Below are 24,820 nucleotides of genomic sequence, written 5' to 3'. Positions count from 1 at the left end.
AACTCTACAACCCCCCTCTGGAGCTCCCCAGCCACAAAGCAGGGACAGTGTGCAAGACCAGAAATCTTTATCCACAAAGTTTTTATCTTCTGAATTTTCATTCACATTTGTTTCTTTAATTTTTTTTTTTATATCCCATAATTAATTTTTCAGACTGGATTCCTTAAGGGCCAGGTTCACGGAGATAAATAACCTGGTAACCACTCTGATCCCCAGAAGATTTCGATTAATTTGGATACAGCTTTGACAAACATTAAATCTCTTCTTTAATGATGTTCCTCAAACAAAACAGTTAGCAAAATATCTGAATTTCCTTGTATAATGTCACATTTTAATGTAAACATCAAATAATGTACCAAAAGTTTTACCGGAAAAAAAAAAAATTAAAGCGGCACAATTCTTTATACCACTGGAGAAGAGGGGAGGAAAAAGCCAGATTACAAACATTTACACATGCATAGTGGAAAAAAAATTAAACAAACAAACAAAAAAGTATTTTACTAAATTCACGCATTTTTTTTAAAATAGTTATTAAATCTACTAAGCACCAACATACCTAAAAATTTATTTTCAGCTTCATGATTCATTTAAAAAACCTATCAAATTAACTTTTCAAACAAGCTTATATTATTAGCTTGTCCAAAAATAAAATGTAGAGTTTTTTTGGGTTTTTTGTTAATTTTTTTCTTCTTTTTTCTATTTTTTTATTATTTTTTCAAAGTATACCAATACTTTTATCTGAATGTTTCCAAACAATGGCATAGGTGTCTGCAAAGAATGCCTTTACTTTACCCTACAGTGGATGGAAAATACAATACCACATCATACAGAATCTAAAACTATAAAAGTCTGAGAATGCAGCATCCCTTCACAAAAAAGCTGATAAAACTGAAATTATTTAGAAGATGCTGCACCTTTATTAAAAAAAAAAAAAATTAAATGAATTTAAGCAGAAATAACATACATTTTTACATTAACTGGCCATTTCTGGTACAGAAACCCAGCATAGTATGCTAATGTTATTGAATAAATGTAAATGCTACTTACAATCTTCTTAAATACAATTTAGACAAACTTTTTTTTTTCCTTTTTTTTTTCTTTTTCCTTTTTTTTTTTCCTTTTTTCAAGTTGTACAGGTAATCTCTCAGCTGCTAGTTTAATGCAACATATCATTAACATTACACAAATTAAAAAATAACACGTGTGTGTCTTCCTACAGAAAAGCTTCCAAAAACCCGACCCACATCAAAAAATGCAAAATAATGGAATATAATTAAAAAAAAAAAATTAGTTGCAAGTCTAGCAGCAAAGCAATTAAGTGAGGATATATTTACCAATATAAACAAAGGGAATATTTGCAACTACAGGTGAAGCCCCAACTATCTTAGATCTACCGACACAAATAAAAATTAAATTCTCTCTAAAAAAAATAATCTGATTATTTAAAATAGGAGTAAAAGCCATTGCTACCTGATGAACTACCTAGGCTAAGTTCCTGAAACAAGGACAGGGGGTCGCTGTTCTTTTTTGTCTGCTCAGGAGGAGGTTTGGGCTTGGGGGGAGCCCGCAGAGCGCTGGCGTAGGACATGACGGGTTTGGTGCCGCCCGCGGGCTGGGGGCTGCTGCTGTTGGACTCCACCAGCTGCTTGTTGGGCATCAGAGGGGGGAACTGGCCCAGATGCTGGAGCACGTTGTAGTTGAAGGAGTTGGAGAGCTGGATGTTCTCAGCCTTCAGGTGTTCCTCCGGGGGCTTGGCCGCCTTCGGGGGAGCTGCGAAGGAGAAAGCGGAGTTGGAGCAAAGAACGGCTCTGACTCAGCCAATCCACCTGCAGCAAGAAGCCCAAAGGCAAAGCTGCCACCACCCCACCCCTCTGGTAACCTCCTCCCACAGCAGCCATCTGCTGTGTTTAGTCACTCTGAAAATGGAGTTCACAGAATGACACAATCCCAGGATGGGCTGGGCTGGAAGGGATCTTAAAGCTCATCCTGCTCCATCCCCGGCCACAGGCACCTTCCACCAGAGCTGCTTGCTCCAAGCCCCATCCAGCCTGGCCTTGAAGTATTTGACTTCATTCCCAGCTCCTGGAGCATGCAGCAGCAGCACAAGAGTGCCATTACTAAGCCCATCCCCCATGTGTTTATACCCCACAGCTGCAACCCCAAACCTGCAATTCCGCACAGCAGATTCTCCGGGTGCACTGAAGGGAAGCTGCTTCCCAATGGGATCTACTCTAATTTAAGCACTTTATCCACTGAGACAGCACAAAGAGTATTTCATTCTTCTTGCTTTACAGCTTAATAGGCTAAAATTAAAATTTACAGCACCATATATAATTCATTCTCCAACAGCAATTCAGAGTCCTGAATGCCAACCAACTAATTATTGGTATTTCAGGCTGAATGCATTCTTGCTAATTGATATGTTCTTGCTCCACATTTAACAACTCCTGTAACTATCAGAAAAAATGGTGCTTTAAACCATAGGTATAAAACTGCTTTCAAATTGATTTCCTGAATCCTAATGAGGTCCCTTACTTTTGTCTGGAGAATTCTGCTGTCTTGCACAGCCAGAGAGACACTACACAGAAACACAGCTCCATGTTCTATCTGCAACAGTCTAGGAACTGGGCAACAGATATATTCTGTAATTATTTCAGTCTTTAATCATAGAATGGTTTTTTTTAAAGTGCATCTACAAAAATGTAGCACCAAATGAGTGCAAAAGTAGAAAAACATAAAGTTTCTCACTGGGTCACACACAGGCTTCTGCTTTTTATAGAGCACTAAAAAAAAAAAAAAAAAAACTAAAAAAAAATAAAACAAAAAAAACCCAACAACCCCAAAACCAACCCATAGAAGAATGGATATTGAAAGAACACAAGCAAAGCAATTTTGCTAGGGTTGCTATGATTCAATAAAAAAACAAACAACCCAGAACACGAGCAAAAAACCTCCCAAAATAACCACAGCACTCAAGAGAAGACAAGTAATGACAAGCAGGGCCAGAGGTGAAAGCTGTGTGTGGTAGAGGTGTCTAACAGAAGGAAAAATATGAAATACACATCTTGAATGAGAACTTAAATGATTTTCTTTCCATGAACAGAAAAAGCAATGCATATCAAACTCTCAAATTGCAATTCTGGGAAGTGCCTGCATAGAACAAGCCAGAGGAATTGACAGCAGCTCTCCCATGCTCCATGAATCCCTCCTGACCCAACCCAACACTGGTGGCACAGCCACTCCTGGTGCATCAGCCCTTGAAGAGTCTGGGGTCAGGGTCACTCCCTCTCAAACAGGGACAGGACTTTCACAGCATCACATTCTCATGGGGTTTTATTTCAGGGCTAAAAACCAACAGTAATGAGAACAGAGCAGTTACTGGTCATTAACCCTTAGCTCCATAAAACACATTTGGGCTGTAAATATGATCACAGGCAGTGAGCTGTAAATGTGGAAAGCCACAGCAGCCATAAAATGGAGATGTGTTTGCATGAACCATTAGATACAGGCTCTGTTTCATATACATTTATTGACAAAACAGAAACCATGCTTAACTACAATAAAAAACATTTCATTGCAATTGCAGTTGATACCAGTGAGAACTTGATATTTTCACTTAGAATTTAGTACTTGACAGCAAATGTGTGTATATGGTACTTTTTACACACACATCTGTCCTCTGAGGACTTTACTCACAAACAGGTTCTCAAGCTTTTCATTAAAGCAAAGAAATGTGGGACTGGCTGATCCCAACCCAAATCTGACAAGGTTCCTGAGCTCCTCTTAAATAACCACAGAGTTTGGAGAGCAACTCTGTGTGAGCAATTCAGTGATGAATGCCACATAATGCTGTGCATTCAGCTCCTTGATTTTCAGTAAAAATAGAAATAGATTGAAGGAGGTGCCCTGAGCTTGAAGCTTTGAACTTAGCATGAAAGATGCTGCCATAAATATGGGTTTGCAAAATAACATTTTCACATTTTGGAAATTAAAAGGCACATTAGGAATTTAATTCTTGAGTGCTGTCGCTGATATAAAGAGCTTTTCTCATTCATTCTACTCTGCATGTTCCTACTTCAGAATTACTATGAAATTACAAGATGTTTTACGTTTATAAAGTTTGGTGAAAAGCAATTAAATCTTTTAAGGCCAATAAAACCAGCTTATAAATATTTTTCCACATTATTAAGTGGTTTTAATATCCACACTGGAATACTGTTTGCATTTTTATTCATTTTGTTTTTAAATTACCACTAGAGATTCTTAAAGCAAAATCACAGGGAAGAAACTGTACTATCCTGGTAATATTGTTTTTCATAAACACAAGAAACACGGAAAACAGAAGAACTGCTCCAGCTCTCTCCTTGCAGCTTTTTTTCATCTCTGAAAAGTTAATTTAGTTTCTGTCTGCTCAATCAATCAGCACTGCTGCTACCACCAGGGAAGCCACATTCCACTGAGATTCTTCCACGGTGAGGGAGAATTTAAACTCGTCACTCCTTTGATGAAGTACCAGAATTTACTAGAGAAACGCTGAGAGCACTAATTCAGTTTATGTGTTGCTCCCTCAGACTGTAATACCAACACAAAATATCACTGATTCTGGAAACAATCAATCTATCTTGCAAATAAATCCCACCAGTCACCTTAGCTCCCTCCAGCACAAATTCAGCTGCACTTGAAGCCACCGTAAGAGACTTTCTGGGTTTAGTGGAGCTTTTGGAGAAGCCTAAGAAGCAGCAATGCATTTTTAGCTGAAGAGCAGGACGTCACCAAGAAATGGGATTATCCCAAGCAAACCTATAACAACTGAAACAACAAATAATCCAAAACCCTTTGCTTGGATTGGCTGTGGGAAGGAAGCAGCTGAGCTGTACCCACCTAGCAGCTCCCGGGGCGGAACGGCTCTGCTGGCTCCGTTGCATGGAATGTTTGGGTACGGGGCAGAGGAGGAGGAGTTCACCCACAGCTCAGGGGAGGAGTAGTTGAATGATGACTGGTTACTGTGGTCCTGAAGCTCTTTACACTGACCAAGACTGTCTTGAGGAGTGCTTAATTCTTCAGAACAAGCCTGGACTGAACTAGAGGAAATTCTTCTTTGGTACAACGGCCTGCCTGGTCCTCTTGGTTCATACTGTGAACAAAAGAAAAGAAAGAAAAACATAAAATAGCCTTTTGCTCTTTTGATTCAACTGCATGTATCAAACAGCATTTTCCCATTCAATACTTCCCCTGAAATGCCTTACCAAAAAACCCCTAGTTCTTTGCATTTCCAAAATACTAACACATTTCAAGTTATATGTTGCATACTGCAGTCACTGATAACATATTTTGATCACACAAAATAGAGAATTTTAAAGGAAGTGCAAAGAACATCAACTGGGATTTCTTAATTCTTATCAACCTTTATATCTCACACTCCTACGTGGGTGTTGGATCACACAGTGAGGAGGAAGATACCCAGCATTTACAGATGAAGCAAAGGAAGCACAGAAACACAGAAGAGCAAGAAAAAAATGTTCTTACAATGCAGTCAGGAAAAAAATGGCTTTTCCTTTTGCAAAGGATAAATTAGTGACTTGTACACCAGGATCTGGGTAAGCAGGATACATTTATATACTGGATTTTGTACATACAAAACAAATGCTCTGGAGAAGCAAGTGCCCTCAGGAGAAATAATGCAGAGAATTTTATCTGAAACTACAGAAATTACTTGCTTCCATAAACCCTGTAGATCATGCAGATGTAAAGGGCAGGAGCTCCATCAATTAACCTGTGGGCTTCAAGAGTTCAGATTTAAGGGCCCTCTAAGCTTTCTCAAGATTCAAAGCAAGTCTCCTGTATTACAGTTTATTTTTAACCATAAATACAGTATTTACACCCATCTGCACTGACTAACGAGCACAAATAACAGAAAAGTCATAGAGGTAAATCAAGACTTGGTAAAGGGGAAAAAAAATCTTAATGAAATGTCACAAGAAATTAGCTAAAGAAACATCAAACAACTTGCTTGCAGAGTCCAGCTATTGTTACTGTATCATCTATAAAAAATAGGAGAAAAAAGTGCATGAAAGGAAACTTCTTATTATATATCTTATTTCTGTTGCCACAATTAAGGGATCAACACTTGGATATCCTGACAACCCACTCCCCTAAGGAAATTCTTCAACAACAAAACAAACAAACAAAAAAAACAAAATTTCATAAATTACTGCCCAAATCAACCCAAAAAGTATACATTCATTGAGTTTAAAAGGGCTATTTTGGTAAGCAATCAGGAATTTATCAAAGCTCTGGACACTTGCAAGTACAGAACCATACAGAATAACTCCAGTATTCCCTTTGATGTGCAGTTCAAATCTGGTTTGACTAAACACATGCAAAAGCTTTCAAGTATCAAGTCAATTAACAGCTTTCTAAATAGTGATTGAGGAAACAGTTTAGTAAGGATACCAAAAGTCAAGAAATCTGCCCTGACAAGTGCCTTGTCTGTCAAAAACACACCTAAAACCCCATTTTGATTTCTCTGTGCTTTCAGTCCTACCCACCAGCTGAAGAAGCAGTTTGGGAAAGTTTATAAGTAAGTCTCTGTCTTGTAACACTTTTACTGCATTTGGCATTTCTGTCACATATTTTGAAAGGAAGAAGAAATAAGAACTAAACTGAATTTGCACTAATTACATAAAGGCTCACTCTATTTGTCTTCAGATAGCAGGAACTGTCACAAGCTCTATAGGAATATTTATTGGTTTATTACTGCTGAAAAGCCATTGTTCCTACATCCCGCTGTACTGACAGCATTAACTGTTGTCACAAAGTATTAGATTTTATACAAGGTGGTATGACTTAATGGAGTGAGACAGCAAATTTCTAAATGTCTATAAACTCAAACCTTACTACAGCTCTGGCTGGGCCTGAGGACTCCATTAACCTCTCTGGATCTGTGTAAGACAGAAATTTGTAAAATGCACTGAAATTCAATTTAAGTTATTTTTCTCAGGCTCATAAACTAAATATTTTCTGTTTTCAGAAGTTGATAAACAAATTAAGTATGTATTGTGTGAAACAGCGATGAGCAAGGCTCCCACCCCAGCTTCTGTAAAAACCTTAACAGAAATGCATCACAGAACAAGCCACTTATGTACAAATATTGGATTACATGCACTCAGTGAGAATATTAATTCTCACATTCCTGGAATGCAACCTGGCTCCAGGATACTCTGTGTTTGCACATCATACACTCCTCAGCACCCCAGATTCCAACAGGGATTTAAACCTCCTGTTCCAAACATGACCTGTCCTAGCTGTGTGTGCTGGCACACCCCCTCAGAGCCCAGGACAAGAGAAGATGGACAGGACAGAGCCAGCTGTGTGTGGCAGGGTGTGCTGGAGCCAGCCTCAGGCAGCACAGCTGGATGCCTCTGATTCCCAACACACGGCCCTCAAAGTACACAGAATGGCTTTGTAATAAATCAATGCAGGCAGGGTGGGATTATGAAATCAGGTTCTGGACCATGTTGGAACAACTCTACAGCTCTGGTCTTGTCTGAGAGGGAACTCAAGCACAGCTCAACACTGAGTCAACTGGCTGGGTGATCCCAGCTGACTGTCCAGAGCTTCCACCTGGGCTGTGCTTGATTTTTCACTGCAGATAAATGACACACAGACACAGAGCAATGACTGCCTGAAAACCCAGAGTAATGTTCCAAAAGCCAAGGCTTCCCAGTGAGCAGAGAAAACGTTACACCTACAGCAACAAGAACCATGGATCTGCTCAGGGAGAACAGCAGAGAGGCAGAGAATGATTCCACCTCACAGAAATTCCCACTGTGAGCTTTTAACGTGTGAGGTGCTTTGCATTCCTGACCACTTCACAACACAATTTGATATTACAAGGACGGGACACGTGCAGGGCAGACAGAACACCCACCTCTTCTAAGCTGTGGAGCGAAGAAGCAGAAACTGCTCGAGATGCGAGTGGATGAAATGGCTCCTGACCGACTGCGTGCTGATGGTTCTGGATTTGTATAAAAGGGCTTTGCTGCGACCTGTGGGGCAGTGGAGGTATTCCATAGTGAAAGCCCTGCCCCAGGAGGTGATTCTGCTGCAGGTTAGCATAAGTCCAGGACCCATCAGGTTGCAGGTATTTCAAGGGAGACGGGGTTATGTGTTCGGATGGCATTGAGAAAGGGGGGTTGTACATTTGGGGTAAATGCTGCTGAAATGCTGGGTTAGTGGGCAGTTCAATGTCTCTGCTGTTCTCAGTGAAGTTGGGGAAGTGGTTGGAGTTGCAGGAAGGAGAAGGGAGTGCTGGTGGGCTGCGGGGCTGCACTTGTCTGTATTGCAACAGTCTCGACTGCGGGGGCGGCATTTCGGCGCCGTCCCGGCTCTCGCTGGGATCGCGGTGCGACAGCTCCCGGAGCAAGTCCTGGAATCTGCACCAACACAAGAAATGCAGCAGGGAAAGAGGGGAAAAAAAAAAAAAAGAAGTTTTGCTGAAATCTCGCTCTTTTTGAGGTGCAGAAAACTCAGAGAACAGAACACTGAATTTAAATATTCTCATCTTTGCACTTGCTGACCCTAACTTCAAAGGATGTGACTGAGCAATCAGAAATTAGGCACAAGAGGATTAACTGGATGAAATACCCACCTGAATCATCTCAAAGTTTTAATAACTCTTGAGATTTCCTTTCCAGTCAGAAGAATCAATTTTTTGTTATCTCTTAAGAGACAACTAAAGGTAAGGATTTCCTGCTTTACTACACAAAGTAAAAAGTTCACATAGTTAAAGACAATTTTAACCCCTTTCAAGGCAAAAGCCAGAACAATCAGGGACTCCCCTCACTTGCACAATATATTTCTAAACTTCTTCAAAAGGTCAATTCAATTCAGCACTTCAAAGAGTTAGCTAAGAGGTCATTTAGATGCTTTACCATGGCTATAACAAACCAGATGGAAAAGAAAGCATAGTGGGAGATGACAGTAAACAGAGGCAATTTAAAAATCCAGCCTTTACAATATACATGATTAAAGTTGATGACCACTGGAACCATTTTTCTGTTGATGTTCAACAGCTTCCTTTCTTGCCCCCTAAAGCTCCATCTCAAATACAAGCATTTTTTTTTAAATCTGCTTTTAAAGCAAAGGCTTTTTGAAAAGGAAGAAAAGTTCAGGTTTCACTGGGGAACAGTGTTTAGGGAGGGGCTGTTTTGTTTCTTTTTAAGCACACAAATCTCAGACTGTGACTACAAATTGAAGAATTTACAACTTAAATAGGCCTTAACTACACTCAGACACCTCTTTCATAAAAACACAAGGTTGTTACTCTCTATCCATTCCTCATTCCATAAATACAGCACTGAAAAGCTCCATAAAAATATTTTTCCACTACAGCTTTACTACCCAATATACTAACAGAATAAAGCATAACACATAATAAAAGCATAGTTGTAAGTCAGCCTGCCAACTATTTTAACCTTCATAATAACAGCAGCAAAAAGCAATACCTTTAAGTGCTTTGCACTTGATCACAGTGTTACAGATAGGTGCCCACTGCTCAATTTTACACAAGCTCTGATGACTCAGTAAACAAATACCTTGAATATGTTGCCTCTGTTTCATCTTCTGTATTACTGGCAAGTTTCCAGTTTGCCCTAACTTGCTGCTGTTGATGTAATCCAATTGGTTGCTGAGGAAGATGTGGTAGATGAGGATGGTGATGGTGTTGATATGGAATAGTGCCTTGACTGAGATAGGCATTATGTTCATTCCATTGCTGTAACCTGGCTTGTTGTTGCTGCCTTATTGTTTCCAAAGCTACATTTCCATGCATACGATCTATAAAAATAGTTTTAAAAAAAAAATTTATCTAATGCCCCTTTTTAAAGATTTTTATGTCAGAAAAAAAAAAAAAAAGAAAGAATACTTTTTATACAGTTTATTCCAGGGTCTATTATACACTAACTGCATTGCAGTGCATAACCTGGTTATTTAAATCATATGGAAAATCATATAAACATGAATCTTCTAATAAAGTGCTGAATATTCAAACATGCCTCAAGCAGCAAATTATGCTCAATGACATTACTTATGGAAACTAACCCAACAATGACCCAATTCAGAGCAATATGCCTGAAAAAGGTAAATACCTCCTTCATATTCACTTCAATGTAGTTATAATTGCACACTCTGAATTTAAATAAAGAAAAGTCACCTACCTAAAGTGTCCCCTAAGGGCATTCCTGATGGATTCTCTTCAATGAAGTTGTTCAAGTGGGTTGGCAGAACTGGGTTGTGCTGTGCAATAGGCCTCAAAGGATTACTGACTTCTTGTAACAGAGGTGGGGGGTGTTGCTCTGAAATCACAGCATCTACAGCAGGAGAATGTGGTCGGTGGGGAATGGGATTATTAAAAAAGGACTGGCTGGGGCCTGCCTGGAAAGCAGGGGAAAGCTGCGAAGGTGGTGGAGGCTGCTGATTCAAGTGATTATGCTGCTGAACTACCTGGCTCTGCTGGGGTGGCATTTGGTTGGGCTGTTCAGGCAAGTGATTTTGCTGTTGGCTTAAGAGGTTTTGCTGCTGCTGCTGCTGCTGCAGAGGGTAGGGCTGCCTCGGGATCTGGGAGAGGTGCTGGAAGTGGCGGCTGGGAACTGCGAACTGGGACTGGGGCGGGGTCAGGTGCAGGTTCAGCTGCCTGGGGGTGGGGTTGTCTTTGCGATGGAATTTAGCATTGGGGTAACCCACACTGGAACGGGACTCTGGGCTTCTCTGCTGAGGGGTTGCTTCTAAATCAACCTGCAGGAGAAGAGTAAAAGGTTTTGAGAATTTGCATTTAAAAATTGAAATAAAGACATTTCGGTTTGACTAAATGAATGAATGACTAAACGTAATGATTAAGTTCGTTAAGAGAGAGTATGAAATAACAAACAAACAAAAATACCCAAACACCCAAAAAATAAACAAATGAACCCAACCAGGTACCCAGACAAGAGAAACCCACCTGCTTGGATTCCAGAGGTTTCTTCTCAGGTGTTCGAATTTTATTGATTTCAGGTCCAGCAGTGTTTTCACTTTTACCTAAAAATATTTACAAAATTATTTTGTTTCCATAGTAAAATTATTTTTTGGGGATTTTTTTTCCCTCAGACACAAGAAAATTGACTTATTAGTAAGGCATTTACAGCACCACAGACATTTAGTATCATCTACCTAAATAACACTTTCCCTTTAATCTCTACACTTTGTTCATTAATAACCACTAAGTAGTTCTCCCAGCTTAATTGCAAATAACATCAGCAGTACTGTGGAAGGGAAATGGAACAATTACACCCTCAACAGCCCTTCCCACCTCTCACAACATCCCAGTTATTTGTAATGGCAAATCCCAGGTTATTTCCCCCATCTGTGGATCCCTTGATTAGGGAGGAAAGGACGAAGGACAGAAAGGACGGAGGAAGGAAAATCCTTTCCACGATCCCATTTCAAGCAGAAACTCCCCCCAGAGCAGAGCAGCTTGCAGAGCCATCCCCAGCACTGACCATTTCGAGTTTGTTCGTGCTGCTCCTTGTCCTGGTGTGGGAGCTGCTGCTGTCCTATGCTAACGGGGGAGTGGTGGCCCAGGCCGTAGGGGATCGGGGACCCTCGCCCGTGTGCCTGTAACAGGTTCATGTTATATGCCATGGCTGCTTGGTGAGTAATGAGGCGAGGGTCGACTGCAAACCTACCCTGATACCCCGTCCATGGTACCTGTGTGGTAAACAAACACTAAAATTAAAATTAAAATTGAAAAAAAGAGAGAGATGTGATCTGTTAAGATACATTAAATTAAAGGCAGTGCTAACAAGCATGCTGATATTAGGTCAGTGACAAGAGTTTTTCAAGCATTAGATGACCTGACACACTTACACACACAACTACAGCTGGTGCTGGGAGGGGAGAGCTCTAAGGGCAGGCAAAACAAGGGCACAGATTTTTGAGGAGAACCTTGGGCAAAAATTTTTCTATCAAAACTCACTCTTGTTCCAGTGGTTTCTAAGTTCAGAGAGAAAAGACTGATGGACAAATAAACTTCAGATTAAACCCTCATCTATTAAATAGAAATGGGTGAAGTTCAAGCAAATCCAAAGCCCTTTCCCCTGGTAGCTACAAGACAAATTGTACTGTGGCTCAGAGGGGACAAAGACAGGAGCCTCAGAGGTGAGGAGCAGCAGCACCCAGTGCTGGGACCTTGCAGCACCCAGTGCTGGGACCTTGCAGCACCCAGTGCTGGGACCTTGCAGCACCCAGTGCTGGGACTCTGGGCCACCCACAGGACACTCAGTGAAGCTCCCAGGACCATTGGAGGAATCCAGAGAGTGCCCACAGGGAATCCCACTCCAAAGTGTCTGTGCTACAGGACATGTGTACTGCAGGGTCAAAGCAAAATCCACCTCCTGAAAGCAGCTACAAAGTCAGGATTTTTTACAATGGCTTCAAGTTTATTCCTAAAAGGAATGCTAAGGAAGGCAGCTCTGCATCAAATGAGTTCAAACTCATCCTGTAGGGAATTTATGAAAAGAAGGGAAATCTATGAACAAGAGGAGAGTGCAGGGAGTCATCCCCAACACTGAGGCTGTCACAGCATCCTTTAGTGATGGCAGCAGACACCTCCTCCAGCTTTTACCTTGGCCATGGAAACTGCATTAAACAAAGACATCATTTTATCTTCCACCAACATAAACACATTTTACTTCAGTCCCTGCTTCTTTCAAGTGTAACAACTTTCATCCAATTCTTTTTTTAAATTACTATTTGCCCTTGAAATGTGCACTTTGAACTTCAGCTTTAGGCTACTATTGCATCTGTGCAACCCCAAATCACCTCCAAGCTTCTTTTCAAAAGTAGCAGTCTCATTAGTACCTCAGTCTTCCCACTTAATTATTTAAAAATCCATCCTCAGGGAAGGTGAGTTCAAAATACTTGTTTTTATTACATTTCTTTTCATTGGAAAGACATAAAAAATATATTAACCTTGGAACAATAAGACAGAGTTTTTAAATTACCTTGGTTTGATATTAATATAATGTGAGCAAGCATGACAAAGATACAGCTGCTGGCCTTCTCATTGCATTTAAATTTATCAATCAAATGCAGATTTCTAGTAAGCTTGGAAAAAGGAAAATTCCTTGGCCTAGCAAAGAAAACCAATTTACAGCAGCCAGCTGATCTAAGACAGAAAAATGAAAATAAAGCAAGTCCCCTGTTCAGCATCCATAACCCAAATTACAACAGAGGACTCAGAATTATTGGAAAAAACCAAATTAGCTGTATTCCAAGATTTAGAAATATGAATGGAATTAAACACATCTGCATGTGTGGGTTCCACATCCTTGCCACGGTCCTCAGGAGCTGTGTACAACACAGACAGGTTACTCCACAAGCTTCTGCAGCCTTTGTTCTTTCCTTGCATTTTCCTCCTGGAATATGTTGACTGTGAAGGGTAAAAATAAAGCAGAGACTGCTTTTTTAATGTGTGCAAATTTTGGTGGGACAGTTTTATTTGTAATCCAAAATTCCATGCATAAATGTAGCCTAAAAGACCTGCTTAGAGATCTTCATTCTGTTCCCAAATGTCATTAAGGGAAGGGATTGGAGAGGAAACTGGTTCACTATGAGGTTCTGGAAGGGAAAAACAACCCATTATGCTTATTTTTCTTATCACTTCACTTCAGACACCTTGCACTGCAGACATCCAAAATTTGTAATTTAGGCTGTGTGATGCCAATGAAGAGAAACAAACTTGGTGTGAATCACTGAGGTCTCTCCAATGATTAAGAACTGAACCAGGCAAATAATTCAGAGGCAGGTGTCTCAAGTCAGATGAGACAGATTCCAGTGGTGTGCCTAAAACACACAAATTACATGAACATGAAATTGCTTTTAGCCTGCCTGGAGTTATTTGGGGGAGCAAAGCTTTCAGGTCTTTATTTTCTGCTTGTCCTCTGCACTGCCACTCCTAAAGCCAGCAAAGCCCAGAGATTTGGGAGTGCTGCAAAAACCTGCAAGAAATTCACTATCTGATTTTGCCATAGATTTATGTGCACACAATAACTGAGGTGGGAAGGGGGGAGAAACAGAAAATGAATTCTTACAGGCAAAGGCACAGACATGACCATATTTCCTCCATAGACAGCAGGTACATATAGAATACTTGTCCCAGTGTGTGGATCTATCCTTTGAACAGGACTTGGAGATTTCCCCAGATTGGGGTGAGGTCCCAGAGGAGGAGGGGGAGGAGTATATGCTCGGATAGGATTTCCAATTAGAACAGAAGGATTGGGCTGAACTGAAAATAAAGATAAAAATAAAAGATATATACATACCAAAAAAAGAAGATTTATACACACAAAAAGAACATGAAGATGACCATTTCTTTGTTTTTTTCATCCTAACAGTATCTATCTTGATAAAGTAAGTGTGCAACTCTCTACAGCACAGGTCTGATACACCAAGAGAAAGCATTAATCAAATCCTGTATTCCATTTCCAAAATTTGAAGAGGCAGAAGACACGAGCTGAGATACAGAGAAACAGGTAGCTGGTAAGTGCATTAATGAAAGAATGCCCCAAACCAATTAAATAGGCTGACAGTCAGAGCAGCTGTTAAACACTGCATCAAAAACTAAAATAACCCTCCTTCCTTTGGCAGGGAAGACAAGCTCCAAACTAATGCTTTTCCAAATTAATAACAAAATTATTCAGCTGTTGCATGCTACCTTGCAAAGGTATGATCAGTAATATCTGGATGTATGACAGCACAATTTAACTTCAAAGTACCTCAGAAAGCAGTGCATGCAAAATCATGTCCACACCCTTCTAGTGCAAATACCCTGGTACAGGGCTGTGCATGATGAATTTCAAACACAGCTATTTTTTTTAAAAGCCAACAACTGTGTTTGTGTTAAAACTTTAAAACAAGTGCACACAACACATATAAAGGGTGAGCCTCAGAAATATCAAATGTCCACTTAACAGTCTATGATCTGATTCCCACATGCAAACAACAAGTAAATGGCTTTCAAACAGAGAAGAGACCAGATTCTCAATGCAGGTCACACTACTGCCAGCTTCAGTGGGCTCAGGAATTCCCCAGGAACTGCAGAGGCACTCACCAATTCCATCAGGTGGGAAATGGTCATTCTGGTTATGATGATGGACCTTGCCCTTTAAAGGAAAAAACCAATAATAGTGATCTTTGCATTCTTACACAAATCAAAGCTTTTTATTTCAAGTGAACATGATAATCAAACATAAAACAGAGTTTGAATGGAGTCAGCCCAACAGTTTATTCTTACACATTCAACCATCCAGTTCCACCACCTGCCTATGAGTTCACAAAGCTGGACATAAAACACCACTAATTCAATTAACCAGTGGGTCATTACAACTCCCTCTGGGAAAACCCTCTCCAAGGCCTGTTTTCAGATGCAAAGAGGTATTTCCCACTGCCCCACATCTTTCAGGATCAGTACCCAGGACCCATGTAACTCTCAGCACTCCTCTGCCATGGCAGCTTCAGTGGAAGCAAAATCCATTTTCTGCTCCAGGTTCCAGCTCAAGAATGCTGAAGGCAAAGGAGCTGCCCCCAGTTTTACTCAGGTGCTCACCCAGCCCCATGAAACATTGCCTCCCTGCCCCATCTCATTTATCAGCTTCTGGGCTGGGGCTCCTCTGTGACTGCTCCCCAAAAGGGCAGCAGAGGAGAGGAAAGAGCCCCAGTGCTGGGGGAAACTGTCCTTCCTTGGTGAAACATTAGAAAAGGATTTTAACAGACCTGAGTTATCCCTCCTACTTTTCTCATGAGTTTGCAGCATCAACTAATTAGTTAATATTCATAAACTGTGAGCACATATTCCATTGCCAGCATGCTCTCAAGTCCTTTGCAGCACAGAAATACTTTACTTAATCTGGACCTAAGTACGTTCAGAAATTTAAAATAAATCTAGAAACGCTTTGATGCTGCAAAACTTTTCTTGCCCAGGAGATAAGTCTAGGCAGTTTTCCAGCACTCTGAGCAAATTAGTCAGGCTACAAAGACAGGTTGTTTGACAATGTTGACTCATGCATAAACCAGATTAAAGAACTGGTCTCCAAATTTTCCTCTCATTTGAAAAATGAATTATGGAAAAATAAAATAATAATTGCTTTTCATTGCAGCACTTAAACAAAGGAAGCCTGTTTATTCAAGCAGAGAAAGATTCAGTCTGAAAACATGGAGGAGCTGCAGCCTTAATCACTCATGGCCAGCAAAGAGCAATCTGTATCTGTTACAATGTCAGAGGCAAGCAGCATGTGCAGAGGTCTGACAAAGCTCTGCTCTGACCTGTCAGACCTGGATTTTATAGGTGCCATAGTTTTCAAACTGCAATACCATGTACTTACATAAGTTTGTAAGAAAATAATGACCTAAGTTTGTAAGAGGAGCTGTCGTGCTCCCTGGGAGCTTCAGTATGTCCCAGGATCAGATTGGTAAATAAGAGTCAACTGGGGCCACCAGGAAGTTGGCAAAAGGAGCTGCTGCCTTTCCTTTTTCTTTTTCTCCTCACAGTTTTGAAGGCTTTACTATTTCATAACAGTCTCTTATGAAACTCAATTGTTATCATTTCTCAAAGATTTTCACACCAAGGTTCATGTCCCCACCCATCCCCAGGATACCTAAACCTACCCTAGAACTGATGATGACTGACAACACTGGAGCACAAATACACCCAGTTTCCTCTAAAACTGGCTCCACTTTTGGAATATAAAAATCCATATTACATAAAGGCTCTCAGAGGAAGCCCAGACCAAGATTTAGGTGAGTACAGGCAGTTAACAGCCTTGTCATTCCTTGGATCCCCCTTCAGTCAACAAACAGGAGTGGAGAGAGTTCTCCAGAGATTCATCCTGACCTGTGATCCTCCCTGACTGCAGGGAATCTCTGGGGTGATGCTGCACCCTGCTTCAAGTGCCTGAACCCAGACCAAAGCTGGCAGACAGCAAGTGGGAGGTAGGAAAGTTGTAAACTCAGAGCTTAATTTGCTGTGTGTGAACTACCCCAAGGGAAACTCTGAATTCTGGAAACTTTCCCCTTCCACATCATCACCTTCAATAGAGGCTGTCCCCATGCAGCTCCAGCCCTCCTTCCACTGCCCTGCCTGGCCAAGCCACAGGAACAGGGCACGAGGCACTCACAGCTCCATGCTGCCTGCTGGCCTCTCAGACAAGACTCAAACATTTTCCCTTCTTTAAAATCTAAACAGCAAAGAGGTTTTTAATGCCCCTGCATAAACCCAGGAGCAATTCTGCTGAATAAGAAGTGCTGCTTGTACAAAAGCACTTTTCAGCATATGTGAAAGACAAGCCCTGACTTGAACAATGTCCATAAACTCACCACAAAACACAACTGAAAACTGTTTTGTTTTTTTTTTTTTTTTGCTACAAAATTTTACTACCAGCACTAGGTTTTAATCCTTCATTTTTAATGTTAAATACTGTGCTTAGAATGTCTGAAATAAGCAAAACCAACCATCTGCATTTAAAACTTGAGCAAAGGGAAATGCATCCCTGATCCCAGCTGTATTCTCAGAGTATTTGATTATTACCTGTGGTGCTACTGCACACACTTACTACCTATCAGTGGCATTCAGAGGGAAAATTTTATTTAGAATTGTGATACAGGTGGTTCAAACACTTCAGATCTTAAGATGAAAATAGAGTGTTGGCAGTTGGAACAGCACAAGGGCTTAGTTTACCAACAAACTAAAGCAAAATAAACAGAGCTGTCTACTTACAAGACTCTCACTTTCCCCAACACTCACTCCCCTTTTTTTTCTAAATGTACTATACCTGCATTTTCAAGTACTTTTTTCTTTTCATTTAGGAAACTAAAAGTATTAATAATGACATTCTATTATTAAGGAAAAGACTGAAGAGCTCATGAAAAATGAGAGTGCAGCAGTGGCTTTTAAAGACAATTTTGTAATTTCTGGTTTTCTGTAGGCCCAGTGTTTTGACACATGACTAGAAGCTTTAGAAATCTGCTGTTTGTTTCAGAAAGTAATGCGTGCATCTTGATGAAGAAACCAAATGTTCTCCCTTACAAGCTCCCTTTTGGGAAGGACTGCCAAAGGGAAGGCTTTCCTCTTTGTATTAAAAAAACCTGTCATAGAAATTTCATTTCAATGATACAGCCTGGAACAAAAATGCAAAGCTATGGGAAATATGTGCAGTTCTTCCTTCCTGTACACTGAGTTCATCACAAAGCTGACAACCTGCATTTCAGTTCCATCTCTAAACACAATTTAATTAAATTACAACCCAAATGATTTTGATATAAACTACAAAGAATTATTAAAACAGAATTCATTACTAATATATCACCCTCCAAGAAAGCTCTAAAATTTAGTGTTGTTCTTTATCATCCTAGGGAAGTTATGTATTTTCATCACTTCTTCACCTGCTTTTATAAAAAGAGCTGATGAAATTACCACTCAGAGGTAATTTTATCTTTCTGTCCTCTTGATGCTAATGAAATCTGGTCTTCTGAAGGACATTATCACTGAGCTAATCTATGCAATAAACCAGTTTACAACATATTTTTAATTACATCAAAAATTATCTTACATAACTTAAGTTCTTGAATTTTAAATGTGATTTTTAGACCAAACCAAATCCCTTTTGGCTACTATTTTGTTGGCTTCTTTTACTCCTTGCCACCATCTGTATCAACCTGTTGTTTCTTGGGATACAGTCAGAGCACAGCTTGGGACAGGGACTGGCTCTTGCTCAGAGGGTTTAATCTGGTTTATATCTAAATCCTGAGTTTCCAGGGCTGAAGTTCTCCAGGGTCACTGCAAAACTGCCAATGAACAGGCCAGAGTGAGCCAAGGTGTGCTGCAGTAAGGAAACAAGGCTTGGACAACCCCAAGCTATATTGCTAAAAACTTCATGATAACACAAGCCTAGAGCTGAGGATCCCTCTGGAATTTGCATTCATACCTGATTGCACTGATGCAATTTTAAAACAAACAGCTTGTTCCATAAACCTTTCATGTTATTTGTGCAGATTCCCTCCCAGCTGCTGCCAGAGGGCATGCCCAGAAGTCTGTACCTTTGGAGGTGACTGCTGCTGTTTGCTGGGGTTGGCTGAGTGCTGGTGCCGCAGCGCGCGGGGGATGAACTCGGGGGCCAGGGGGTTCAACACGTAGGTTTTCTTCAACTCCAGAGCTTCCAGCTGAGCCTTGATCTGCTCAAACGTGATGCCATGAAGACTTTCATTCTCGTGGCACAGGGCAATGAACCTCTCCCAGAATTTCCTATGGAAATGATTTTTACAGACAGTGAGGAAAGCTGGGTGGCTGTTACTAAAATGCAAACAGATTGAACGTAACCGTGGGACACTTTTATTGTTTGTGTGTGCTGATTTTACACTCCAGTCCATCCCCCCTGAGCCTGCTCCCTGAGCTGAGCCCCAGAGCACAGTGCAGAGCTCCCCAGGCACTCCAAATCACACACAGCTCTGTCCATGGGCAGCAGTCACAGCCCTGGCTGGGTACCACGTTTGGTATTAATGCCATGGACAGCTCCAACTCAGAACTTTTTCCTAGAAAACCAAAAACAGCCAACTCCATGCTTAAAATTCTGGAATGTATGATTTAAGGCATTTACTGAAGCTCAAATAGTGACAGGAATTACACAGATTCTCAGTCCCAGAAGATGTCAAGAACATTCTCTGAATTTAGGCAGATCCTTCAGTGTAACAAATACCAAAGCTAACAAAAAACAAATACAAAGGGTTTTCAGATATGCCCTCAAAACCACTCTTGTGAAACACTTCAGAAGCATGTGAAAATTAATATTTTGGGGAGTTTCTAGAGATTCTTTGAGATCCTCTAGTGGAAAACAAACAAAAGCATGAACTTTAGTGCGTGTCAGATTTTTCTGTACATACAGAAGTATTTCTGAGCTAGGAAAACAACCATCAGATGATGCATAACTTGTCTATGAAAATTCTGTTTCCAACTTTTTGGAGGATGAAGGGGTTTTTCAAACCATGTAATAAAAGAACATTCCTCCCTGTCTTCTGCTTTCTCATGATGTATCTTTCTACTGCTATATAAAAGAAAAGTCTTTTTTTTTGTTAACACCCATAGCAGGGTCTACACAAAATTTTACACTTATGATTTTTTTTTAACCTCAAAGGAACTTTTTGGGTGAAGTTACTGAAGCTTAAAAGTTATTTAATAAGGTCTGAAGATGTCACTTTAAAAAAAACCCAACAAACCTGACTGAGCTGTCTCTTTCAAAAATGTCAAGGGTAAAGGTGTGCTTGACTATAACTCCTGCTTGTTCACCCTTCAGTAATAGGTCTGGCCTATCAGCAAGCTCTGTTCTTTCCCCAAAACCTGCAAAATGAGGGATTGCAGCAGACTAATTGTACCAGCAGTGTCACATTTTGCTGAGTAGCTGACTTTGTGAGAAAGAACAAATGTCTGTCTTGCAAGAATGCTGGGATGCTAGTGATGTTTTTAAGAATTCAGGATTGTTTTCCCTAAAAGCCCATATCTGTTGTGATTTCATAGAGGCAAGAAATGCTCTTTTAAAATTCAGGCTGCAGGTTGGCCCTTTTTCTGCATTTTGCTCTAAGGCAAATAGATCTTGCAAGGTTTTAAATGAGAATTAAAACCCAAAATTCAATGCATCACCGGGATGCTTTAATGATGGAATTCCCTCTGATTAATCAATTCAGTCACCAAACCTACTGCCAAGTACCCCAAATCCACTGAGACCCATCCACTTTTGCTGAGAATGCTGAGAATGCCCCAAGCAGTCTCTCTACACATGGAACACTTGTTCTGGGGTGTAAGAACAGAGAATAAAACCCTGCTGCCTCTGAGTGTGCTCGGGAGTTTAAAGGGGGTGTCTGCCAAAACAGCTCTGTCTAGTCCAGCTGGAGCACACAGGAATGTAATGATTACCCTGGGCATACTTCACAAAGCTCTCTACAACTATCATTACAGCCTTGACTCATTTTGACAGGTATTAGAATATTTATAAAATTCAAGTACACTCTCAACTTTTTTGAGGTCTGGTTTTCCTAACGAAATGTCACTTCTTTCAGACTTCTCTACTCCTGTTGGACTAAAAAAGAACCATCTTCCCAGCAGCCTCCCTGAGCCCCTCCAGCACTATTTTCAAAGAGTGAATGTTCAATTATTCAGTGAAACAAGACAATGGTGTATTAAAGGGAAAGCTCGAGATACATCTTAATAAAGTTCCAGTGCTCCTTGTTTCTTAATTATCTTTCAGTTTTATAATTTGGAGCAGCTCTACATCTATAAACAGCTGCTGGTCTTCAAAATGCAAACCAAATCCTTAACTGCCAGCACTGTAATTTATTTACCATGCTGACAGCCTATATTTTTATTTTATTAAGTTTTTGCACACCCTATTTCAAATACTTTGAAGGAGCACTTGGGAGGCACAGAGGCCCTTCTCATCAGCTCATTACATAAACCACCCCTTGCCTAAAAAACTCAACCAGGTAAGGGAAAAGTGAATTAAACCCACAATTATTTCTCTGTCAGTAAGATGTCAGAAGCCATTTAAAGCAGATCACTGCATTCTTGTACAGACATCCCTGACATGGCCCCAGCAGGGAAGTGGTGAAATTCAGGTTATATTTCACAAATACAGTAAACAAAGGTTTGAATTCCATTTGGCTTTTTCAACTGTAATCTTTGAAAATCACATCCCTTTTCAGCACAGCAGCAGAAGCATTGCTCAGGAAAGTAGAACACAACATAGATATAACAACTAACATGTATTTTTAGCTTTATTTTAATAATGTAGTCAGTGCACTGTTTCCTCTCTTGGAGAATAAGCTGCAGGGTTTATCTCTGATCATCTCAAAATTTCAGCTCCTCCATCGAAAAAAACCCTTTGAAGAACAAGAAGTTGGAACCTTTAACATATCATTAAGTGTTTACATATCTCAGCATTTTTCACATTTCTTCATTTAGGTCTATAAAATGTAAATCTACTCAAATCTTAACGAGTTTGTTCCTAGTGTCATGAAGACCTATCAAAACATAAATAATGTTTTTCAAGTCTTCTACCATCCTATGACTGCCACAATATTCAAATCACAATTTTAAACTCCTAATTATGCATTACCTTTATTTGTATATAAAATTGTAATGGGTATACAAAAACCCCTATTAGAAAGTAAAATTAAGCATGTTCAATTGTTAAGTGAAAATCTGAGCAATTGTAAATATATGAAAGGACAATTTGTCCATGGCCAGGTGTAGGTATCTCACATTTTTCCCTGTTACACATGATGACAGCCCTCACTTTGCTAAATCCACCAAATAAACCCATTTTCCAGTACCCTTAGCCCTGATTAAGCAAGGAACATAGAGAAAGTACCTGCATCTTCCAATGGAACATAAAGCAATAGGATCTCCAACCACAGCTACTAAGGATTGTGCTCTTGTAATGGCAGTGTTGAGAAGTTTGTAATTAGACAGAAAACCATAATCCAAGTCTTCTGTTGAATCCTCCAGTAACTGCTCTTTCCTTTTAATTGGAGTTTGCTTATGTTTGCATGTGTGCCGTGTTCGTACTGTGCTGAGGAACAAAACTCTGAACTGTTTTCCTAAAATGAAACAAAAAACATCTCTGAGATAATTGTTGCTATTTCTGCTCCTGCCATGGCCAGACCACTGCCCTTGCCAGCCAGATTTCACACCTAGATGTTCTGAACTCATAGCTACCCTTCCCATGAAGAGCTTTATGCAAGAATAATAAGATTTAAAAATTTTAAAAGATGCACTATAAATAGCATATTCCATTACAAGAATATTTCCTCTTTAAAAAACTTACTTTTCCACCTTGATATTAATCACTCCTGAACTTTCTGAAATGGTAATTATCTTTACAGCATTGCCTATGAGTCAATAACCAATCTTGAATTTATTTATTCTACCTTAAAAATAAATTCTGGACATTCTTGATTCATATTTTTAAATTTCTCAAATGCATTAATATCCACCATGAAAAAACAGAGCAAACCACTCACTGTCACTCAGTTACTTTATCATCTGCCTTTGTTTATTACTGACTAGAAGTGCAACCTAGCAACAGGCTATGCCTACACAAAATCCTTGTTATCAATGTGATTTCAGGAAGAAACACCTAAATTTTTAGACTCCTTGCAGTTTATTCCACAGATGGAAAAGAAATCAGTAAAGATTCCACAGATGGAAAAGATAATCAGTAAAACATTTTGAGGCTAAAGCTCTGTTCCATTTGTATTTGGAACTCTAAAACCTATCAGTTTGTTATAAACATTAAAATTCTGTTAAAATCCTATTGGTTTCCACAATTTTCACTCAACTTATTTTTTAAGCAAGGCTGAACTTAATTCTGAGAAAAGATAAAGATATCTTTTTGAGAAAAGATAAATCTCACATCCACTGAGATAACTGAGATCAATCTCACACCTCACATCCATCGAGCTGATGGTCAGTGCTGGAGCAACACCTGCACCACAGCTCTCCTTTTGCTCCCACGGCTTTAGGGCAATTTTAGCAAGCTCCAGGGTAATTTTATGAAGTTATGACAGCAGCAGGCCCATTTCCCCTCGGCCAGCCCAGTGCTCACCCTGCACGTTGAGCACCCTCTCCACGCTGACGTCGGACAGGCGCTTCTTGCGCAGCTCGGCGCGGATGCGGAACACCTGGTCAGCGTACGGGGTCACCACCCCGATGCTGCCATCGTCCAGCTTGCCCCAGGCCACTGGCCACTTCCTCCTCAGCTCCTCCACACGCTCCACCACTTCAAACACCTGGGGAAAAAGGCAGCATTCTTAACAGTTGTGTCCCACTGAGCAGCGCTCTTTGATATGGAAAGGGAATTTGAGCTTTAAGGCTTTGAGACACATGACACAGTGTTGCACAAGCAATGATACTACTGCATCCTACAGGGATGCTCTGAAGTATCCTGGAGTAAAACAATGTATTCACTGTACAGCACCCTTTTTTAGCTTGAACTAAATTTTCTCAGTTAAAATTACAGACTTCAAAATTACATTATTAATCCTAATTTTAATTTTTAGGTTCTTACAAAAATGTCAAGTGCACTTAGACCTTTCTTGCCATACTTCAACTTATTTCTGTAAGTAAATGTACTGCCCAAATTGCTGTAATTTAATTTGTATTCTGTATTTGATATATGTCATCTTATCATGTCTGATAACTCTAGACACAGCATCTGTATAGGAGAGCACAATGATCTCCCATTCCAAAGGATACCATTGGGAGTTTCAGATAATTCATCAACTGCTAGTTCCTCTCTGTGAAATATTATGAAATGTGCTACCTGAGAAGAGTAATGTGTATTAACACCTGAAAACCTCCCCCTGTGAGGAGACAGCCTCCAAGTAACCTCCTGCCAGAGCAGCTCAGGTACTGCACTGCACAAGGCATTTCTGAGGAACCTTACACAAGGTTTGTGACTCCTTTTCCTTTTTGTTTTTTTTTTTAATTTACATTCAATAAATATTTCTCCAGCTATTTAAAGCACGATAATTCATGGTGCTGTTTTCCTACAGCATCTCAAATGCAGGCTCAGCCTCTTAAAGAAGAAAAAAAAATCTGTTAATCCTTAAAAAGTCACAAATAGTTTATTTTTGGCAATTTCAGAGGATAGTGAAAATATGGGAGTGTTTTTAAGCAAGTCCTGAATGTTTTTGTGACATCAATCCTTGCATTTAAAAGCCAGCTCTGCTGACAAAAGCT

The 24,820-nt window shown here is 40.1% G+C and overlaps 1 protein-coding gene across 6 annotated transcripts in view; it reads right to left on the bottom strand.

Moving 5' to 3' along the window:
• Window positions 1-922: 922 nt before the first annotated feature.
• The window catches only part of HELZ (helicase with zinc finger), an 85,387-nt gene continuing 61,489 nt past the window's right edge, over window positions 923-24,820 (bottom strand). For all 6 annotated transcript variants that reach the window (XM_071451186.1, XM_071451188.1, XM_071451189.1 and 3 more), the window contains 12 exons: window positions 23,685-23,868; window positions 22,449-22,677; window positions 19,129-19,333; window positions 15,149-15,200; window positions 14,130-14,323; window positions 11,538-11,745; window positions 11,000-11,076; window positions 10,218-10,794; window positions 9,597-9,837; window positions 7,931-8,435; window positions 4,882-5,134; window positions 923-1,770 (listed from right to left, as the gene is read on the bottom strand). In XM_071451186.1, coding sequence (XP_071307287.1) covers window positions 1,439-1,770; window positions 4,882-5,134; window positions 7,931-8,435; window positions 9,597-9,837; window positions 10,218-10,794; window positions 11,000-11,076; window positions 11,538-11,745; window positions 14,130-14,323; window positions 15,149-15,200; window positions 19,129-19,333; window positions 22,449-22,677; window positions 23,685-23,868 — 3,057 coding nt within the window. In that variant the 3' untranslated portion in view covers window positions 923-1,438. The remainder of the gene's footprint in view (window positions 1,771-4,881; window positions 5,135-7,930; window positions 8,436-9,596; window positions 9,838-10,217; window positions 10,795-10,999; window positions 11,077-11,537; window positions 11,746-14,129; window positions 14,324-15,148; window positions 15,201-19,128; window positions 19,334-22,448; window positions 22,678-23,684; window positions 23,869-24,820) is intronic.

The sequence above is a fragment of the Agelaius tricolor genome, unplaced genomic scaffold (assembly GCF_023055355.1).
Source record: "Agelaius tricolor isolate 1412-34295 unplaced genomic scaffold, bAgeTri1.0.p SCAF_32, whole genome shotgun sequence".
NCBI classification, from domain to species: domain Eukaryota; kingdom Metazoa; phylum Chordata; class Aves; order Passeriformes; family Icteridae; genus Agelaius; species Agelaius tricolor.
This window is presented reverse-complemented; position numbering and strand designations above follow the sequence as displayed.